A 22,749-nucleotide genomic window follows, 5' to 3' on the forward strand; every position below is an offset into this window, starting at 1 on the left:
TCTACGAAAATTATTCAATCAGGTTTTACTCAATATATTTATATATATATATATTATTACTATCACTATGACAATTCATAGATCAAATAGTGAAAGCGGTGGTGGTGGTGGTGATACTAATAATGATACTGATAATGGTTCTATTACAATTCCACCTGACATTGAATCTCCTCCTTCTTATTTACCTTTAAAATCTTTACAAGAGAGATACCTTTTAATGGAAAAATTAGGTACAGGATCATTTGGTTCGGTAATCTTAGCTAAAGCAAATTTCAATATTTTAACTTTAGATAATTATCATATTAGTTCAAATTTTAAACATACTATGATTATTAATAATAATAATAGTAGTAGTAATAATAGAAATAATAATTTAACTAGTGTTATGACTAAAACTCAAAATATTGTTGCAATAAAAACAATGATGACAAAATTAAATACTTTACATGATTATACAAGAGTTCGAGAAATTAAATTTATTTTATCAATACCAACAAATAAACATATTATTCAAATTTTTGAAATTTTTATTGATAATTCAAATTTTCAATTGCATATTGTTATGGAATCTATGGAACAAAATTTATATCAATTAATGAAAAATAGAAGACATTGTTATTTTTCAATTCCAACTTTAAAATCAATTTTAGCTCAAATTTTAGAAGGTATTAAACATGTTCATTCATATGATTTTTTCCATAGAGATATTAAACCTGAAAATATTTTAGTTTCAACAAGTACATCTTATTTTGATAAAAAATGGTTATCGAAAGGATTTTATGAACACAATTATGTTGTTAAATTGGCAGATTTTGGTTTGGCAAGAAATGTTAATAATAGAAGTCCATACACTGAATATGTTTCAACAAGATGGTATAGATCACCAGAAATTTTATTAAGAAATGGATTTTATTCAAAACCAATAGATATTTGGGCCTTTGGTTGTGTTGCTGTTGAAGTTGCAAATTTCAAACCTTTATTCCCAGGTTCAAATGAAATGGATCAAATTTGGAAAATTTTACAAGTATTAGGAACACCAACAAATATCAATTTAGATTTAAAAGATTATAATGATGCTCCAGGCGGGAGATGGGATCATATTGAAATTTTAGCTAAAAATTTAGAATTAGAGATACCCTTTGTTCAAGGTATATCAATTAAACCATTCTTATCAAGTACTCAATTAAACGATTTGATTGATGTTGTGAGAAATTGTTTATTATGGGATCCTAAGAATAGAATGACTGCTGATCGTTTAAGTTCAATGCCATTCTTTAAAGATACTTTATTACAAACAGGTGAAGAAGAAAATATTAATTGTGATATGAATGAGGATGAATTAACAAATAAAGATCAAGCAATGATGTTTGCAGGTATTAAACCAACTATAAACAATATTAATAATAATGTTAATGAAAATAAAAATATTATTAAAGAATTACAATTTCAACCAAAAAATTATGTTCCCTATGGCCCACATCAAATTTATGACGGAGATAATTTATTAAATAGTAATGTCATTAATAATGAAGAAATGTATATGGAATTCGAAAGAGATTCAAGTCCATCCTTTGAAGATGATGAAGATGAAAATAATACATTTGATGAGAGTGGTACTAGTGGGAATCATAGTGTACAAGATCGTATCTTACCAACAATGGAGTTTGACCCTGAACAAGAACAAGAATCCAAACATCATGATAATGATGATGAAGTGACTAATAATGTGACACGTTTATTATCTTCGTATAAGATAACTAAAGGTATTCCTACTAGTGATTATTTTACTCCAGATGATGGAATGACAAATTTGAGAAAAATTTCAGAAGATATTGATATTATTGCAAAAGAAAATTCTGATTTTTTTAATGATTATGCCATGGAGACACCATTATTAAACTCTGGTAATCATTCCTCTAATCAAAATAGTAATAAAGAAGAAAATTGTAATGATATATTACAATTTGGGTTTAACAATACTAATAATGATGAAAGAGATCATGATAATAGAAAATTAAAAAATCATCAAACATTTTTCACTAATGGTGATCATAGAATATCATCAGAATATGATCATAGTCAAATTATAGGTAATGAATCAATTGATTTTACATTTAAACAAGCTACACCTCGATTATATTTCAATACAGATGGATATGTTAATGATCAAATAACTTGTTCGAATGATGGTAATGACAATAATATTAGTAATAATTGGTCTAAATTTGGTAATCAGCAATATCAACATCAACATCCTCACATTAATAATAATAATAATAGTAGTAAACCAGAAAGAAATTCGAATACTTTCTTTGGAAATATAACATTTTAAAATATTTTGTATTGGATGTAATAAGAACAACACCAAGTGAGGAAAATTCTTAAAACAGTAAATATGGGGAAGGGAAGAGCTGAATAAATTTCCCTATTGTTTTCGTGCTCTTTAGCTATAATTTTTTTTTTTTATATGTTTGTTTTTTTTTCACGTAAAACAAAAATAAAAATATAAAAATATAAGATTTATTTGTTTATATTTTTTAAATTATTTAAAATATTATGAAAAGAAAAAGAAAAGAAAACCCAAAATTAGAAGCAAAGAGGAGGGGTAAATAAGATAATTTATTTATCTTATTTTTGTTTGTTAATAATTATGTTAACATACTAAGTATTAATGAGATCTTCGATCTATTAAACAAAACAAACGAAGTGTCTGTTTAGTATATTATTTCTTTTCTTTTTTTATTTCGTTTGTTCAAGGGAGAAAAAACTTATAGATTAATAAAGAAAAAGGGAAATAATAATGCAACTTTTACTAATTAGTCAACAATGTTGGCCCTAAAAGAGTTTTTATTGCTGCTTCCGTTTAAGAAAGAGAATAAGTAATCCCTTCTGGAATAGTAAATTTGTAAGAAGAGAAAACTTCATTTTATTACAAACTAACAAGTTCTAATAAAATTATGCGTACTTAGGTACCTAAGATTGCCTATTAATAGGCAAAAATGCCACGTATAAAATAAATAATTAAAATAAATTTAGGAACGGAATCTAAAATAAATTACAGCATCGCATTTCATATCCTATATCCGTCCAAGTTTTCAAATATTCTGTTTCTCTTTAACAAATTTTTTTTGCTACCTATTTTGATTATTCTGGGGGTATCTCTCTTTTGCATTAAGGCAACACAAGAAAATGTTAATTCTTATTGGCTGTCGTAAAAAAGAAAATAAGAGAAAGAAAGAACGAACTACGAACTGTTGTTGTTATTTATCTTTTCATCGTTTTCTATCAGTTTGGGCAAATGAAAAAAGACATCTTCCACATTCAGATCTCAGTAACTGCTTTAGTAATACATACATATGTTTGGAACGACCTGTCTTCGTTCATACGTTTATCAATGATAAAAGCAGCATAGTCTATACGTCGATCACATTATATTGCACCTACCAACCAATCAAACAAGAAGTGCTCTCTCTGTCTCTTTCTCTTTAGTTTTACTAGTGCCTCCCTGTTGTCTCTTGCCCTTTGTAGTTCTGTTGTTCCGCTCAACGTTTTCCCTTTGTATATACGAGGAACTGAACAAACAAAAAATCCTCGCCCTCGTTGTCTTCTCACTCTGGCTCTGAGGGAATCTCTCCATCCACCCACACGGTTTTGACAAATTCTTGAATACACCCATACACCTCACAAACGATACCAGTAAATGGTAAGAGAGAAACATGAAGAGTCGTAACCATAAATGGCTATTCTTGTAGTACTTCCAAAAACGTATACAAATCTCTCTGTTCAATAGAGAATGTTTTCGTTCATTTATTGATACAAGGTGCGTCCTTATGTTACAAAGTTTTCAGGTACCACACAAGATCATGTGGTGTTTAATTAATAAGATGTGCACAAACCCTATCTCAGTTGCTATTTTTTTTTCTTTTGGTCGTCTTACTCTAGGAGCTCGTTCATATGTTTCATCTCAACTGTTACATTTAAAGCTAGGTTACATCATTGTCATTATTTACTACTAATATCACCCGCTATTTCTTTTTCCTTCTATTTCTCTCCTCTTCTTCTCCCCTCCCCATCCCATTCTAAAGTTAAATGTTCTAGAAGTGTTTGTGCAAGTACTGGTTTGGGTTACTTTCATTCAGTGAATGGGTGTATTAGTTAGGGTTGTTGTAATTCAGTATATTTGCTCCTATATCCATAGGAGCTTTCGTTCCTTATATTTATTTTTTGATATACGTCTTGACATATTTCTTTTTTTCTAATACTACCAAGATGTAGAACAATTTCTTTAGTTTGCCCTATCTCTCAACAGTTCTTGAAACTGTGTTAGTTTCCTAGGTGTTTAAGATACATGTCAAATGTATTTTATTCGTTGCTTTTCAAATTGACTAATACACTTATTTATCTTTATATATATACAAGTGTCTAAGTGGTGTTTAGCCGGTCCATCTAGCGTCTGTCTCTCTTTCTCTCTCTTACTCCCCTTATTTACCACCAATATATTGTTTTTATAATTTTCATTAACATACATTCGGTAGTAGAACGAGTTCCACTATAATAGTTGTTGTTATTGGTATTGTTAATTTTCACTAAATTATATTATTTTTTTTAAACGAGGCTATACATTATACATCCTTAAAACTAAACGATAAGGAAGATAATATATAATAAACGAAAAAATTAATACAACATATATATATATATCTACACTCTTTCAAATAAATAGATAAATTAGCCACATCCATTTTATTTGTTCGGTTGTTATATTATAATTCGTGTCTTTTTCCCCTTTTTGCTTCTAACCATAACACAATCACCAAATTATAAGGAAGGGAATAATATGGCATCGCCATCCCCTTGTCCAGCGGCTTTACAGTCAAAATTATTACAAATTAGAAAACAGATACAAGATGAGCATAAACAGACAGAAAAGGATAATTTATTTAATCCTTTAATATCACCTGGTCCTGCATCCATTGTCCTATTAAATACCCAAATGACAGCAACTAACGGTTTGCCAAATAAGAAGGTAAATAAATTAAATAGTTCGGACGAAGAAACAAATGACGTACAACAAGAACAAGAAGTACCGACTAGTAACAATAGTAACACTCAGAGAGGTATGTTTGCTGCTGCTGCATTAAATGCAGCGGTTACAAGACCTTTACCATTAAAAAGAGGTGGGTTGAAACATCATCAACAACAACAACAATTGAGGTCCTTATCATCCAATAGTGCTAGTAGTACAGGTAGTTATAATAATGATCTTACTAAAGTTCAATGGCCTGTTAAGAATAATTATATAGTTTCTAATAATGATAATGTGATTACTTGTAAATGTGGTACTAATACTAGAGTAGATCCAATAAATTTATCAAGAGATGATTTATTACAATGTTATCATTGTCACAGGTGGCAACATATGAAATGTTATGGTTTGAAAAATAAATTAGATATTTTACCAACAAAATATTATTGTAATAATTGTAAACCTGGATTATCTTCTGAGTCATATAAGATTAATAAAAAGACTAAATTGTTACAAAAACAACAGAAAGAAAAAATTAGTAATTTAAACTTACAGATACAGATGCAAATACAGAAACAATTGAAATTGAATATTCTTAACAACAAAATAAATAAAAATAAAAGTGATTCAACAGATGATAAAGACTCATCCCAAGTATCACCTGAATCACATTCACCATTAAATAGTGATGACAGGTGTAGTCCCTCACAGTCACCACCTTTATTAAGTGCAGACTTGATAAAATCTAGATTGATTAAAGAAGCTAGTCAGGGTGCATTCGAGACTTACCAATATCGTGATAAATATATTAAATTGTTTGTGGAAGATCATAGTAATGATGATTGGGTAATTCAAATCAATAGAAATTTAGATATTTCACCATATTCCATTGAAACTAAACTTATAGATGAAAAGACTAAGGGTGTATTTGCAAAAACACCTTTCGCAAATAAAAGTTATATTATGGAATTCCCTGGTATGATTGATTTCCAAAAAAATTATATTGCAGATCCAGATAATCAATATAGAATATGGGCAACAACACAACCTGAAGTAACTTTCCATCCACATTGGCCAATTCTAATAGACGCAAGGGCAGTCGATGATACTGATCCTAAGCATTGCATTAAATACATAAGAAGAAGTTGTTATCCAAATGTTGTCATGAGTACTATAAAGATTAGATCTCAAATAACGAATAAAATGGAGGTTTACTTTATGATTAATGCCATACGAGACATCAAGGTTGGCGAAGAACTGTTAATCGGATGGCAGTGGGACCTTAGACATCCGATATCTAGGGTATTAAATGATAGAAATGCCGTTGAACATATGAATGATATGGATAAGTTATGGTTGATCCATGCTATAGATATCATTTGGCAAACTTGTCAATGTGGTTGTAGTGATGATTCTCGATGTATGCTATTACAAATTAAAAAATACGCTGACTCATTTCTCAGCGGTCTTAAACAAAAGAAAAAACATGTAAATGTTTAATAATTTTTACATTTAAATATATACTTTGTAAGTAAATTTATAATAATAATATTAATATTAATAATATTTTATTTCATCAATTTTTTTGAGTTAAGGTAACAGATATGACAGTAACTGTTAATGGGTGCTGCATCCTAATTCTCTACAGAACAATATCATAAGTTTATTAAAGAGCAAAAGAATAAAAACTATAAGATCAATAGAAGTTGTTAATGATAATAAAATAGGATTGTTTGACTTGACCGGAGATGATATGACTCTACTGTGCATATAAAAACAAATTTATACCAATCAATTATAATGAAGTAGCTTTTCTTGTTTTGAGATTTTAAATTAAAATTTATATTTTGTTGAGATTAATACTTAAAGAAAAAAGTTAAATAACCACTACGTGTAAACAAAAAAACGATAGTGACAAAATATTAAAAACAACAACAACATACTACCACAGCTATTAGAAATAAGACAAACACTATAACGAAAACCAAATATTCATTGAATAACTGCCTAAATCTGAATCAGATGGCTGAACCTTATTAGATTAGTTTATATTTCAAGTAACCTCAATAATGAACTCCATATCCGACTTCAACCATTGTTTGAACTCAGCCACCTCTAAACTCAATAATAATGATTACAAAGTTCATTCAAATTTAGTCGATACTCAATAAATCTTATAATAGATATGGCAAGAATATTTCAGCTATAATTAAATTTAGATAATATATTTTTACAGATAATATTTGTTGGTTACCAAAACGCATGTAAAAAGTTTGAACTCAAAATGAGTGAAACTACTCACAGAAGGCTCGAAAATAAAAACAAAACATCAAGTTGGACATAATATTGCACTCATATTAGTCAAACTCTTCTTATAAAAGAATTAATATATACGGTTTTGTTCTAATCGTTTATAGTATAAACGTTGAGTCAATAATTCACGTGATTTGATTCAAACGAGTAACCCACACACCACATATAGAATAAATATATACTTGTTACGTAAGCGAAGCTTGTTAGTCACATTTTTTCACATAATAGTTCGAACAGTAAAATGCCGGTTCTTTTCTCTACTTTATCAATGAACAAATGGGGTATACATATACATATACATATATGAAACAGAGATAATTACATCTATTTAAGGTACAGTATAGGTTAAAATCACAACAGTAAGAACAATAATAGTTCAAGACCTAAATATTAGAGAGATATCCAACCGACGTGTGTTAAAAAAATATGGATGAAGTTACAACAAAACAAACTAAAGGTAGAAGAAAGTATATTTGTACATATGATGGTTGTGGTAGAAGCTTCAGTAGACCATGTCTATTACAACAACATCGTTCTTCCCATACCAATGAGAGACCGTATATATGTGATGAACCTGGGTGTGGGAAACGATTCATCAGACCATGTCATTTAGCTGTCCATAAATGGACCCATTTACAAGTGAAACCACGACAATGTAATTTATGTGATAAAGGGTTTATTACTAATCAGCAATTAAAGAGACATTTAGCATCACATGCTAAGAAGGCTAAGAAGTTACAAGAGAAAGAGCTATTACAACAAGAAAGATTAAAACTAAAAGAAGAAAAGAAATCGAAACTGGAACAGAACCCTCAAGAAGAAGAAGAAGAAAAAGAAGAAGAAGAAGAAGATGAAGAAGAAATTACAATTCGTCATGTAGTTGAAACTGAAGAAGGTATTGTTAAAGTACAATGTCCATATGATGATTGTGAAGTTGAATATAGTCCCGGAGAAGATTTAATCAATCATATGTTAGAGTATCATTTAGTGAATAAATTAAAACAAGGACCTGAAAGTGATGAACAAATTTGGAAATATGCCAAGGATGATTATGCGACGTTACATATTCATGATCAACCTCATTCTCATGATAAACTTCGTGATATCTCTTCATCTGGTTCATCGATGACAGCCATGTTACCATCACCACAAAGTGAGAGAACCAATAGTATTAGTGAGTCTACAACGACTATGGTTGATGTAATGGATCAATTAGATTTGAATAAGATTATTAATGAAGATAGTTCTCCTGATGATACTGCTGTAGATTGGAGAAATCATTGTTGTAAAGAGCCTGATTGTATATATACCGAACCTTTTATCTCTGTTATTGATTTATTAGAACATTATGATCAAGATCATTCTTTCATTCCTACATCCCTAGTGAAATATGGATATTTGTATATATATGGTATTCATACATAGTTGAATGAGCACATATCTAATTTATTGTTTTATATTGTATATCATTTTATTACTATGGTGATAATTAATGACAATGATAATATTATTATTATATATTCAAGTTTGGCAATATTGTTTATTATACCATTACATGTTAATTCCGGAGCGGGATGAAACTACCAACAACGATTGTTATATATATACAAATATGTCGGAATAACTACATTTTCTAAGTAAGTTTATTCAAATGTTATTATTTTTATACATACCTTTCGGAGAAACTGATTATAGAAGTAACAACCCCCTTGCTGCCTTAATATTATCTCCGAAGTTATGGTCAGAAGAGAGCATACTGGAAGAATTTAGCCAGGTGTATAAAACAAACAAACAAAGTGGGGTGCATGAATGAATATAGAGCGGAGTTAACAAGACCGGAGATTGCCGCCCACCTCCTTTTTTTATTCTGCCCCTCTTTACAAGATGCCACGTCCATGTCAGCGGCTTTTTTTATTTTGTTTGCGGGGTGCTGGAACAACAATGTCAATTCTTCTATCAACAAAACAGTCCAAGTCGGGGGGAGAGAAAGGTATCAGAGGAAACCTGGAAGACGCTTTAAAAATTAGCTGATCATTTCAGAAATTATTCCTCCCCCACTTTACGATTAGTTGATCAATAAAGAATTTAAGGGGTTGAGGAACGGTAGTGACAGACGACGTGTATTATATCTATATTTCTTGATAATGTAATGCAAACAATACTTAACGAACGATCGTCAATTTTTTTTACTTTATTTATTTGTTGCGTAATAATTATTCAACAATAATAATATTTTGCCTCCAGTACCCCCCGCCAAATGATTGATCTGTAAAATGAATGTGTAACGTATAGTTATTTCACTCAATCTAATAAATTGTACAGGCATATCTTATTATTTTCATTATAATACCTCATTCTGTCTGTCCTTCCTCCCCATTGATGTGCGCTACGATGTGGGGGGAGATGCTTCAACTAAATGAACCTAGCAGATTCGCAACAGGAAAATGATCAATAAATAAAGGAGGGGTAGTGAGATACTTAGAGTGGAAGCTCGGCCATATTATTAATTTGTATTTGTATTTGTATTTTTTCTCTCTCTCTTGCCAGTATTTACAGTGCGCGTGGAATTGAAAATTGTTTACCTCGTGAAAATCCTCGTAATCATAGAGGGGGGGAGATAGCGAAACTATTCGGCATTCAATGTGCCGAATTATTACAAGAAATAGTTAACCCATTTATTTACTCCAATTGGTGAACATTTGATTGAAAAATAAAGAAATAATTGAATGATACACATGCTATTATTAAAATTATTTACGTTATGTGACTAGATGCGTAGACACGCCGATTGTTGATATCCCCGTGGGGAAACATATCCTACATGCACACTAAAAAAAAAGATATCCCGTATTATGTATATGTGTGTATTTTAATAATAATAATATTGGCCAAATTCCACTTTTTATTTTGGTTGCCGTAACAAACAAAACTTCTGCTCCACTTTCCTCGCCGCGGTGTTGCTTTTTGGGCAGCGTCTATTTTCCAGACCAACGCCAAAAAAACAAACAGGGGGGGCCAATGACCATGGCAATGGCAGGGGCTGTCCTTCCAAGGAACCACCGCACAAGTCTCGGATTATTTAGGGGACAACAGCATTACTTATTTTTTTTGTTCGTTGTTGCCTCGGTTATTGTTCGTTCCCGTTATCTCACGAAACAGAAAATGAAATGAAAATGGAAAATGGAAAATGGAATGGAATAACCCCACGCGCTCCCTTTTTTTCTGAAGCTTAACTAAGAGATGTCGTAATGCCACCTGAATAACAAATTATATGAGAAATTGTTCCAGTCAATTTTATAGTGGGGCAAACGGTCCCGTAATTTTCCCTCTACGATATTCTTTCCCAGCTTAGCTTAGCTTAGCTTATTGCAGTTATGCCGTGACGGTGAAAACACACCCACTCTCAGATTGTGTGAGAGAGATAGAGAGAGAGAGAGAGAGTTGGAACAATTTTCCTGGGGAGACCCACACACAGACACACACAGAAGAATAAGAAAGAGAGACGACGACAGATGGAAAAAGTTCAGCTTACTTCCAGCTGACGCTTATACTTGGGGGATTTTCTCGAGAGGAAAGGATATAACGACGTACTTTCCAATTTTCATTAAGAACAAGGATATTTTAAATAAAATATCAATAAAATTTTTATATATAAACAACTAGATTTTTCTAATTAAAAATTATATACATCCCCCCATTCAATTCAAAACTTTTATTTTTTTCTTATTCTATACTATTCTCTTTTATTTTATTATTTTGGAAAAGTTTAATATAACCAAGTATATATATATAAATTCACTTTTATACATACATACCTTAACCTTTACATCAGGTACTTACACATATTCATACACATTATACAATGGTTCATTTAGGTCCAAAGAAACCACCTGCCAGAAAGGGTTCCATGGCTGACGTTCCACAAGAATTGTTGAACGAAATCCACGGTTATGAAGGTGACTTCACTGTTCCAGCTGAAAAATTACAAGCTGTTACTAAACATTTCATTTCTGAATTAGACAAAGGTCTATCAAAGAAAGGTGGTAACATTCCTATGATTCCAGGTTGGGTCATGGGTTTCCCAACCGGTAAAGAGTCCGGTGACTTCTTAGCTATTGATTTAGGTGGTACTAACTTGAGAGTTATCTTAGTTAAACTTGGTGGTGACCGTACTTTCGACAGTACTCAATCCAAGTACAAATTGCCAGATGAATACAGAACTACTAAGAACAGAGATGATCTATTCAATTTCATTGCTGTCTCTCTAGATAACTTCATTAAGGAACAATTTCCATCCGGTGTCTCTAAGCCTCTACCATTAGGTTTCACTTTCTCTTACCCAGCTTCTCAAGATAAGATTAACGAAGGTGTTCTACAAAGATGGACTAAGGGTTTCGATATTCCAAACGTCGAAGGTCACGATGTCGTCGGTCTATTGCAAGAAAAGATCACAGCTATGAGCATCCCAGTCGATGTTGTTGCTTTGATCAATGATACTACCGGTACTTTGGTTGCTTCTCTATATACTGATGGTGAAACCAAGATGGGTGTTATCTTCGGTACTGGTGTTAACGGTGCTTACTACGATGTTTGTTCAGACATTGAAAAGTTGCAAGGTAAGTTGCCAGCTGATATTCCAAATGACTCTCCAATGGCCATTAACTGTGAATACGGTTCTTTCGATAACGAACACGTCGCTCTACCAAGAACTAGATTCGATATCCAAATCGATGACGAATCTCCAAGACCAGGTCAACAAGCTTTCGAAAAGATGTCCTCTGGTTACTACCTAGGTGAATTGCTACGTCTAGCTCTTCTAGAAACCCAAAAGAAGGGTCTAATCTTCAAGGGTCAAGACATCTCCAAGTTGGAAAAACCATACATCATGGATACTTCCTACCCATCTAGAATCGAAGATGATCCATTTGAAAACTTGGAAAACACTGACGAAATCTTCTCCAAGGAACTTGGCATCCAAACCACTGTTCCAGAACGTAAGTTGATCAGAAGACTTTCTGAATTGATCGGTACCAGATCCGCTAGAATTGCTTCTTGTGGTGTTGCTGCTATCTGTCAAAAGAGAGGTTACAAGACCGGTCATATTGCCGCCGACGGTTCCGTTTACAACAGATACCCAGGTTTCAAAGAGGCTGCTGCTGAAGGTCTAAGAGCCATCTACGGCTGGCCAAAGGGTAACCCATCTACCTATCCAATTCAATACGTTAGTGCCGAAGATGGTTCTGGTGCTGGTGCCGCTATCATTGCCGCTTTGACTCAAAAGAGACTTGCTGAAGGTAAGTCTGTTGGTATCATCGGTGCTTAGATAATAAGATAAAATTCAATTTTGTCTTCTTAATATATATATCTTCCCATCCTTGATTTCGAGTCGCCTTTACGATTTTGACGCTTTAATGTAATAGTTTTCGATAAATAAATTTATAAATTATAATAAAAAAAATTATATTTAATAATTAATGAGTATGAATATTTCTTAATACGTAAGCAGGCTGTGCCAGGTTTCTTTAAACTGTTTAAATTAATCATATTAGCCCGTTTCCAGAATGAAAAAGTTTATAATTTCTATACTAATATTTTATCTTTATTTGATACGTTTATATTCTAATTAAAATTAAAATTAGAAAAAATGATTTTTTAATTATTGATCAACAACGACAAAAAGTCTTAGTCCAAACACTCAATAGCAAAATTGATGACATTCATAACCAACACCTTATTTGTTCAACTTCAAGAAAACTAATTGAGTTGCTACACCCATTTAATAATTTAGATTAAGTAAATCCTAACTAAAACAGTTACATCATTCATTTTCATTATTAATTCATTAAAATTATAAATATTTATAGATACCGATTTATTCTAATCCTGAATTATTCTATATAATATAATAAATAAGATGTCGTCCTTCTCATTCATAGAATTTAACACCAATCCTCACCCTTTCCACACTTCTTGTAGATAATTTTCTTATTTTTTTTTGCATGGTAATTATACGGGAACGTACACTTGCACTGGTCTTAAGATCATCTTTACTAATCCTAACGACAACATCAAACTCCCTGAACTTTGTCTCAGATTCATTATTGACTACTTGACCTGTGCAATCATCTATCTTTAGTTCCTCCAGATGTATTGCGTCTTGTTTTTCGTCAACGACTCGGAAGTCAAATACACCATCTCTAATATTACCACCTGGATGAACACCACATATAACGTACATTATTGTTCCAACATATTTAGTCCACCAGACTATTCTTTTTGCTTCCAACTTAGAACCTTCACGAAGAACTACATTTTCAAGAGCTTGTAGATATTTTTCCTCAGTTTCCGGAATATTACCACCCCACCTATTACATAGAGCTATCCCAATCAATGCTCGTGTTCTATGAGATAGCCCGTGACAACCTGATATAATACCTCTGGTGGCAACATGTAACGCTGCCGTTGGTTGTAACTCCTTTGGATAAGATGCATGAACGAATGCGAGATTACACAAAGCAGGTGCAATTCTTTTATTTATTATACTTGGTACATCCTTCCCAGGAAAAGATGTCTGTAATAATCTGAGATACTTCTCAGCAAGTAACGGAGCATATGGTCTTGAAGCAACAACTAACGGATCCTGAGCTCTCAATTCATTTGGCAGTAAAGAATACATTGTACCTTCCCTTACCCCACCTTCACTGAAATGAATGGTTTTAATTTTTGGGAGAGCATCAAATAAAGCAGACATTAATAAACCAACTGCGGGAAGTTGCACTGCCCTTTTTTCTGATAATTTAAATATTTTGCCAGTTTTAGTACCAGGTATTTTGTTCTTAAGAAACAAGTAATCACACATATTTGAAAATTCATCGTACGAGTAAGCTAAACCGTTAATAATAGTTTGTATAGGATACTCTTGGTATTGCGAGAGTAGCAAATGTGCTAATCCTCTCAATCCACCGCCTCGTGTCCACAAATCAAACCCACCTCGTGATCGGGCCTCTTCAATCAAATCTTGTGGTATATTAAGATCAGCTATTATACTTTTTAGGCTATTTTTTATTTCGAAAAATAAATCTTTTGTATTTTCATTCCCCAATCTTCCTGTCAATCTGCTGGAACCGTAAGGTAACGATATAGGTTGAGAAGACTGTATAATCTCACCATTCTCACATTTTATCCATGATAGTTGCATGTGCCCGCATCCTAGATCTAAATACAACCCACTTATGGTATTAAATGAAGACACAACACCATAAACCCCAAGTTTACCTTCCTCAATCTTGGATAAAATTTCGACTTCCCATCCCGTACTTTGGTATATTGAATCAACAAATTGTTTTGAATTTATAGCATCTCTTGTTGCCTGTGTAGCGATGACTCTAATACTGTTATCGGGAAGGCCGAAATCCTCACATATCAATTTGAATCTCCTCATAGCTGAGCATATTTCTGTAATAATATCATCCGGAATGGGTTCCCTTTCAGCCAAGTTCTTAGAGAATTGAATATCATTCAATGATACACCAACTCTATCCTTGAATACGCATGGCATAATTCTTGCATGGTGGTACGCCTTGGAGGAGATACTAAACCTAATACCATTGGATCCAATATCAACGATACCACATAGATTCCGTGACACTACTTCTGTTTCTATATCATTATCAGATAGTTCAGACATCTTTTGGCTTAATGATTTTATTTTTATTAGGGTGTTTAAAGAAGAGAAAATTTATTTAAAATGTGATATCTAATATTACTAACGTTGTTTTTACTGTTTATCGATCAGTCAAAGTTAGAGAAACATTTAGAGTTGAGCCACTGTTAAAAAATGACCATCTTTTTTTATCGCGCTGCTTTAGTTTCAGAACCATCAAATAATCAGAGAGTATATACATTTTAGGATCTTTCTAGGCGACAGAAAGCTCAGAAAATGTTTGACTCTAGTGGAACCTTAAGAGATAAAACGCCAAAAAAAATCAAGATTCGATAGTTCAACTAGCTTCCCAATTCAATATCAGAACCTAGGAAACTTAAATTTACAGAACAATTTTCACAATCTTTCTCTAAGGACGATTCGAAAATATCTTTTTTGCACTGTTCTGCCTCAATTGACAACTGATTTTCTAAAATGGCTTTTGAATTCAAACTAACACTGTCACCGTTACTCTTAACGGATATATCTGGCGAGTTAAAGAGATGTTCAAAATCATGACTTTCATCTTCTAAAACTTTACCACCTGTATCATAAGAGGAAAGGCAGCACTCCTCACTTGCTGAGCTTTGAGATATTATTACTTTATTGAAATTTTGAGCTACCTGAGCTGGTTTGTTCTCTATCGATGAAACATATTTTTCTGAAATTAAGTTCTTTGGGCTTATTCGTCTACCTTTGATCAATTCTTTCGGGATACCCTCATGGCAACATAAATGCCGACACTCACCCTTTCTGTTGCATGTGTGCTGACACTCATAGTTCCCGTTTGGCAAAAGCTGACGACCTTCAAAGGAAGCACTATTATTTGATTCATTCTGTTTGGAGGTTACGATAGTACCTGATGCATTCCGTGATGGATGGTCAATGAAGAAATTATATAAACTTTCATCCGAACTACTCGAAACAATGTCATCGAGAATACTCACATGCGACTTAGAGGAAGACAAATCCATTGCTGCCTTTTCAAAAATCTCAGTACTAGAATTAGACAACTCCTTTGCAGAAAATTGGATCGTCTCATTCAAACCTGCAATTTCCTGACAATTCGCAGAAATTTTCACCTCATCTTTTAAGGAAGATATAGTACAATTGATCTTAAAATTTTTGGGATATTGTAACTGTGATATTTGAATCCTCCTAAAATCGATTATTTTTCCTGAACTGTACCTGGAAGTAATATCCACTGAAAGACGTTTACCGTGCCATATGTTAGATTTACAACTGGTGCTCACATCGATTCTTAATGAAACTTCAATATTATTACCTACTTTCGCTTGTTTTTCAATCCGATACTTTAACTCAAACGTTGGTAACAACCCAAAATCTTTTCTGAGTTTTAGTCCATTTCCCATCTTCAAGCCTAAGTAATATTCCAATTTTTGATCGGTGGTATTTCTTAATTCTTGAAAGTCAGTAATACCATTTCTAACTAATTTTCTTACTGACACTAAACCAATAGATTTAATTTGCCTTAAGATCATCGGGGAATCTTCCCAACATGACCCATTAATTGACCTCAGCATGAAAAGACTATTTTCAAGAGATATACCATCACTCTTTTCAATATAGCAATCTATCATGCATCTCAAGATTCTATAGCAATGTTTAAATATTCTAATCTTATCTTGAATGAGAACATGGTGTAACTTTTGCGCTCCTTCATAATTTGGAAATTCAAGACCACCCAAATCATATTGAATAATCAGAGACACCTTTTGGTTTGTCTGATCTATTATCATACTTTGATTTTTAAGAGTGAGGAACGGATATCTCGTTAATGGAGATAGATTGATCTCTTTATAGAGTCTCTTTTCGTTTTGTCTCACCCGTAAATCCTTAAATTCTTCTGCTTGAATTACAGTACCCAATACTTCCTGAATATTTAAGAATTCCTTACATTTCAAAATACGGGACATTGTCCCGAAGGATATATAATGTCTTACCATCGCATGCCCAAAAGCATTACAACAAATTCGTTCTGCATTTCGTACAATTAAATTAGCTTCACACAGGGACTTCAACAGTTTTTGGCAAAACTGCTCCAGATTTTCTTCAGCATCAAACCCACCAAAGTGACCGATGATACTATATGCTGATCTATTTACCAAAAATCTAACGTAGAAAAAAGTACTTTTTATCCAAACCACTGCACTTTTTATGGAATTAATGGTTCCTAATGAAATTTCAGAACACATATGCTCACGTAATTGTAGGTGCAATTTACTCTCAAGAATATCGCTTCCTGAAACAAGGTTCTCATATTTGGATACCATCTTTTGCTCCGTCATTATTATTGCGCAACCAGTCTTCTCAAACGTAGGACGACCTGCCCTTCCTATCATTTGAAGTGTGTCTAAATTGGAATATTCAACCATTTCCGATAAGGACCACATTTGCGTTCCTTTAATTATTACTAAATAAGCAGGTAAGTTGACACCGACCGCCAAAGTAGAAGTTGCACATAGAATACGTACTGTCCCCTTGAGGAATGCTTCTTCCACCATTGACCGATCTTCTAATATTAATCCTGCATTGTGGAAAGCGACCCCTTTGGTCATACAAAAGCGAAGGGTTTTATCCGTCAATGTCATTGAAACTACACCATTAGCAGATATATTGTTACTAATATATTTCGCAGTATTAACTGTAGATGCTCTGGTTGGACAAAAAATAAGTACTGGTCGATTTTCACCGTACTGTTCAATAAGTTCAAAGAGTTTCCGATTATATATGGCATCTCTTTGAAATTCGTTTTTACAATTAAAATTATACCCTTTAACATTCACATTTAATATAACTTGTCGATATGCATCATCAAATTTAAGAACGGTTGCTAACTTACCTGATGTATTTTGTTTCAGCCAAGTTGCAATGTCTATAATATTTGGAATTGTTGCACTAACAGCAATAATCCTAATTCCTTTGCATAATGTATTCATTCTTGTAAGTACCGCTTCCAGGGTGGCTCCACGCATTTCGCCTATAGTGTGTATCTCATCCACCAAAACAAGTTGAATCAACTCAAATAACCTGTGGTAATCTGTCCACTTTCTCGTTAATAAGTCCCATTTTTCTGGGGTAGTAATTATTAATTGTGATTTTTTAACAGAATTTATTTCGTAGGATGTGGAATCTCCGGTTATTGCTACGACAGTTAAGTTACTAAATTTTTCTTTCCATTTATTTGTAATTTCTGCACAAAGAGATTTGGTTGGTGCAATGTATAAAATCTTCTTATTCTCAATGGATTCAGAAAAATTGGATAAATATCGTAAAATTGCCAACTCAAAAAGAACTGTTTTCCCTGACCCTGTAGGTGCAGAAATAACACAATTATTATCTGTCTTGAAGACCTTTTCAAATGATTCTGATTGCATCTTGTTGAAGTACTGAAAAGGAAAGAATGATTTTGGGACAGAGTCAATACAGGCTACTGGAACCAAATTTTCTTTTTGTACATTAGCTTTATCTTGAAATATTTTTCTTACTTTTAGTTTCTTTTTGGTAGGTAAGTTGGATATCGTATAATCCTGAGTCCTGCCTCCAAAATCGGTAACTTGTGTGTCATCTACATCAATAATAAGATTATTATTGGTAAATAAACCACCCTCTATATTCTTGCCTCCAAATATATTTTCAGAGTCTTCAAAATTATCATCACCTTCATCTAAAAGAGAATTATGAGATAAATTTATCTTTAAAGAATTATTATTATTATTTCTGTTGGAATATCTTCTCTTTTTCCTTAGAGAAATTCCCTCATTAACAACACAATTTGGATCTGTATTAGAAAAATCTGTTAGTATGAGTTATTTTAAATAATATAATTCAAATGAGGGTGTTTTTGTTGCAAAATTAATTACCTTCTGGTTGTAAAACTGAGGTTCGTTTCTTGTTCCTACAGCCGCCGAGCTTGTCAAATTTTGTTCCCATCTGTAAAATCTTAAATTTATCAGTTCTTTTGGTGATGTTAAATTGAAGTAAAATTATATATGTTTCAAGCAAGGAAATGAACCAAAAATGAAATACTAAAAATAAATTACGAAATCGTATTACTCTTTTGAACAATTCTGTTCTTCCTAAAAAAACCTTCAAAGTTGTCATTTTCTTATATTAGTTGAAGCGTTGAAAACACCACGGCCAATCACGAAAAACAACAACAAAAGGAATCCCAAGTTGTAGGGGAACCAATATAATAAAAGGGTTGTACGTAATGATAAACAGATGACAATTATCAAAGAGAGAGACGTATCGAAGCAAATAAAACGCTAACATATTTTCTCGATATCAGGATGTCGATAAACAATAATGAAGTGGTTGTGGATGAGATACACATGGCTATAAATGATGACCATAGCGGTGATGCTGAGAGGTCAACTTTATCAGAGAATTTGGTAGAAGAATCCTTTGACCATGAGAGTGATGAAGAAATGCTTGACTCTGAGGAGATTCGAGACACAGCCAAGATATTAATGAGGAAATTACCTTCCAAATTTTTGTTACAATACGAGGAAGATACTTTCCTTCTATTTGATTACGATGAAAGTGATGAAACGCATGAAAATGATAACGATTCTCAAAACTCTTATCCAATAATATGTGAAGATATTGATGCTTGTCATGAATCATTTAAATCTTTATTAATCATTATCAGGAAGTTTATGCAAGGCTACTATACTGGTGTAACGTTAGGAGCCAAAGAAATAGTAGTCAGTATTCCAATTTTGGATTTAATAATATACGAGGATAATATGTATAATGATCAGGTAACGTTTAACGACCTAGAGACTATTTTTCAAACATTACAAAAAAGATCGTTGGAAAATAACGAGGAATCTATCCCAAAATATCTTAGTGGAATCATTACCACTAGACCAAGATTTGTATCGAGATACAACACTTTGGTTGAACTTACAGAAGGAACTGCAACATTGAAGAACATCAAGCCTTTTTTCAATGACGAAGATAATCCGGTGGTACTAGATGACGAATATGATGAGCTGGATAAGTCTAATGAGGAGAAAGGGAAGAATGATCAAATTGCCATTTTGGATGACTGAGTCGGTAGGACTTTAAAAAAAGTTGATCTTGATTAATAGTATAAATGATAGTTGGACCTTGACTTTATTAAATGTATCAGTATATAACCAACATATACTAGTTGTAATAAATATATATTTTTGCCAAATATGTAGTGTCTTAGTTAGAACGCTTTAAGCAATTAACTACTTTAGAACTTTGATGACTTTTGGATTTTTTTTTAATGTTTTGACCCAAAATTATATATTTCCTAAGGTTACATAAATAAAAAAAGTTTCTCGAATGGTGATACAGGAACACTCAGAAAGATGAAGACATCTTAAAAACACTACATAAATCATCAATATGAACGGTACATTTACCAAAGTTTGGGAATTAAAAAAAAAACATGAAGTAAGAACAAAAATAGAGTTGGGCGGCAATAATTGTGATACCATAAATGAACCCCTAACTGTGGACCAGAACACACAAAAGATATTAAAGTACGTTATAAGCAAACTTTCAAACAATAAGAAAATTAATTACAATGAATTGAATCAATCAACCTTTCCGAAAAATAGTTTTCTTCTTAACACAATCCTTCAAGCAACATCGAAGAACAAGGCAACCTACAATAGAACAATCGCGCTTTGGTGTCCAACCATAAGCAGATGTCATCTTTCACCAGTCACTATAGCTTCCAAAGAAAAATTGGAGATCAACAGAGAATGTCAAGATATATTAAAGGAAATGCGTGCCAAAAGAAATATTTATTTGTTAAGGCATCGTTACTACCTCTCAAGAAATTTTCAAAGATATAATATAGAGTATTTGAGTAGAACGAAAACAAAAAAATATTTACTAAATAAAACAACATTATTGGAACCGTGGATCTCAAAACTTGAAGAAAATTTCGGTTGCTTTACTACCGAAAATCTCAATAATATACCCGATTGTCTTTTATTTATCCCAGATGTCATTACTTTTGACTATATCGGAAATTATAATTTTAAGAATTATTTAATACAGCAACCAATTAATTCAATAAACGTTTACCATAAAACAAAAATCTCGATATTTCGAAGTTGGTCATGTTCACATGATATATATTTCCCTGAAGATCATTTTTATAATCTGGAAAGGTCGCTTCTTGATGATAATTTCCATGAATTAGAGTTTTATATGATTCGACTTAAAGCACAAAAAGGGAAAAATAACAAAAGAGGCAATTATACCTGCTTTTCCAAAAGAACAAAATTCATTGTCTGGAAATTGGAAAAAGTGTTACTGAAGAGCATAGCTTGGGATCCATTCAAAAAAATCAACCAAAATCTTCGCCTTATTATCAATGAATTAGAAACTATTACACCAACAACATATTCTATTGAGACGGATAATGTTAGATTTAATTATTTAAAGTCAAATACTTTACAGTTAATAGATATCCAAACTAAAAACTTCAATAGTTACCAGTTTGGTCTGAATGATGTTCAAGAAAATGAACCTACTAAAAGGAAAACAGATAAAAAAATCACAGACGTAACATTGTCTATATTACATGAGACTTCATATAATTCATCTTATAATGAACGGACAATTAGCACATCTCTGATCCCTCAAAAAAGATCATTTCTAGATCCTGATCTTTTTAGTATAATCGAAAAGAAGAAAAAAATGAATAAGAAACGAATTGGTGACAATAAGTCATCACAATTTATCACAAAAAAAATTAAAGAGACATTGAATTTTGGGATTAATAAGGAAAGTTCCATTAATCACCCTAGTTCTCGCAATTTTGAGAGTGGACACACCTTCAAACTTACAACGCCAAATCCTCCAATTCAAGTGCCAAATAAAACTATAATTATTAACACCGTTAAATTACTATCCAATCATACCATTTTACATGAACTTGTTGAATACCGTAAGTTAAATGTTATCGAAAGAAATATTAACTTACCTTGCGATTTCATTTTAAGCACCAATTGTTGCGTTGTGCGAATTAAACTAGAGGTATTTCAACAATATCACAAGGATGGTACTTTATTTTATTCCTCTATATTTACAGAATTGGTACGCTATTTTCAGAAAATTATTGTATTTATTGATTACAATGAGCTCTCGGAACAGACTGATCCTGACTTATTTTGGAAAATGGAATCTTTTCTAAATATGAAACAATTCAAACTTCATATAATACCTGAAAGTGAAACGGATACCAGCAATAAGCTAATAATATCATACCTGTTGAAGTACATAAAATTGCTGTCTCAATGTCTAAACAAAACTGTATTCAATAATGCCAAAAATAGTGATGTAGAATTTCTAACAGAGGTAACTCATAATCCACTTCTCTCAACTAAAATTCTAGAAAATTACACCTTATTACAGTTTCTTAAGTTAGTTCAACGGTCTAAAACCTCAAAGGATGATGCTATGCTTCAACAATTAACTTATTGTCAATGGAAATCAATTAAGAATTTATTGTGTGTCACCTGGTGAGAGTCAATTTTTTGTTACCCTCTTTTTACACCAAAAAATCTGGTTCTATTTTCTGTCTAGTAAACGTAGAGAGAGCGCTTCATTTTTTTTTGCCACCCTTGAAGGTTTAATTATCATCACTAGAAAGAGTGGAACTTAATATATAGGAGCAATCTTTTATTTTTAT

General features: G+C 32.3%; 8 protein-coding genes across 8 annotated transcripts; 6 read left to right on the forward strand and 2 right to left on the reverse strand.

Annotated features, from left to right (window-relative positions):
* Positions 1–67: 67 nt before the first annotated feature.
* On the forward strand, positions 68–2,332 carry IME2 (protein kinase IME2; the record flags this gene model as incomplete). The annotated part of the gene is made up of 1 exon (XM_041548051.1): positions 68–2,332. One exon carries the CDS (start codon positions 68–70, stop codon positions 2,330–2,332), a length of 2,265 nt encoding a protein of 754 aa, XP_041403985.1.
* A 2,505-nt stretch (positions 2,333–4,837) lies between these two features.
* SET4 (Set4p) lies at positions 4,838–6,526 on the forward strand (the record flags this gene model as incomplete). The annotated part of the gene is made up of 1 exon (XM_041548052.1): positions 4,838–6,526. One exon carries the CDS (start codon positions 4,838–4,840, stop codon positions 6,524–6,526), a length of 1,689 nt encoding a protein of 562 aa, XP_041403986.1.
* Positions 6,527–7,765: 1,239 nt separating this feature from the next.
* Positions 7,766–8,764, forward strand: FZF1 (Fzf1p; the record flags this gene model as incomplete). Its single annotated transcript, XM_041548053.1, has 1 exon — positions 7,766–8,764. One exon carries the CDS (start codon positions 7,766–7,768, stop codon positions 8,762–8,764), a length of 999 nt encoding a protein of 332 aa, XP_041403987.1.
* Positions 8,765–11,201: 2,437 nt separating this feature from the next.
* HXK2 (hexokinase 2) lies at positions 11,202–12,662 on the forward strand (the record flags this gene model as incomplete). Its single annotated transcript, XM_041548054.1, has 1 exon — positions 11,202–12,662. One exon carries the CDS (start codon positions 11,202–11,204, stop codon positions 12,660–12,662), a length of 1,461 nt encoding a protein of 486 aa, XP_041403988.1.
* Positions 12,663–13,265: 603 nt separating this feature from the next.
* RTG2 (Rtg2p) lies at positions 13,266–15,026 on the reverse strand (the record flags this gene model as incomplete). The annotated part of the gene is made up of 1 exon (XM_041548055.1): positions 13,266–15,026. One exon carries the CDS (start codon positions 15,024–15,026, stop codon positions 13,266–13,268), a length of 1,761 nt encoding a protein of 586 aa, XP_041403989.1.
* A 317-nt stretch (positions 15,027–15,343) lies between these two features.
* On the reverse strand, positions 15,344–18,995 carry HFM1 (DNA helicase; the record flags this gene model as incomplete). Its single annotated transcript, XM_041548056.1, has 2 exons — positions 15,344–18,843; positions 18,926–18,995. 2 exons carry the CDS (start codon positions 18,993–18,995, stop codon positions 15,344–15,346), a joined length of 3,570 nt encoding a protein of 1,189 aa, XP_041403990.1.
* A 359-nt stretch (positions 18,996–19,354) lies between these two features.
* Positions 19,355–20,122, forward strand: RMR1 (Rmr1p; the record flags this gene model as incomplete). Its single annotated transcript, XM_041548057.1, has 1 exon — positions 19,355–20,122. One exon carries the CDS (start codon positions 19,355–19,357, stop codon positions 20,120–20,122), a length of 768 nt encoding a protein of 255 aa, XP_041403991.1.
* Positions 20,123–20,447: 325 nt separating this feature from the next.
* ZIP2 (Zip2p) lies at positions 20,448–22,583 on the forward strand (the record flags this gene model as incomplete). The annotated part of the gene is made up of 1 exon (XM_041548058.1): positions 20,448–22,583. One exon carries the CDS (start codon positions 20,448–20,450, stop codon positions 22,581–22,583), a length of 2,136 nt encoding a protein of 711 aa, XP_041403992.1.
* Between the last annotated feature and the right edge of the window lie 166 nt (positions 22,584–22,749).

The sequence above is a fragment of the Maudiozyma barnettii genome, assembly GCF_903064755.1.
Source record: "Maudiozyma barnettii strain CLIB 1767 genome assembly, contig: KABA2_01, whole genome shotgun sequence".
NCBI lineage: Eukaryota > Fungi > Ascomycota > Saccharomycetes > Saccharomycetales > Saccharomycetaceae > Maudiozyma > Maudiozyma barnettii.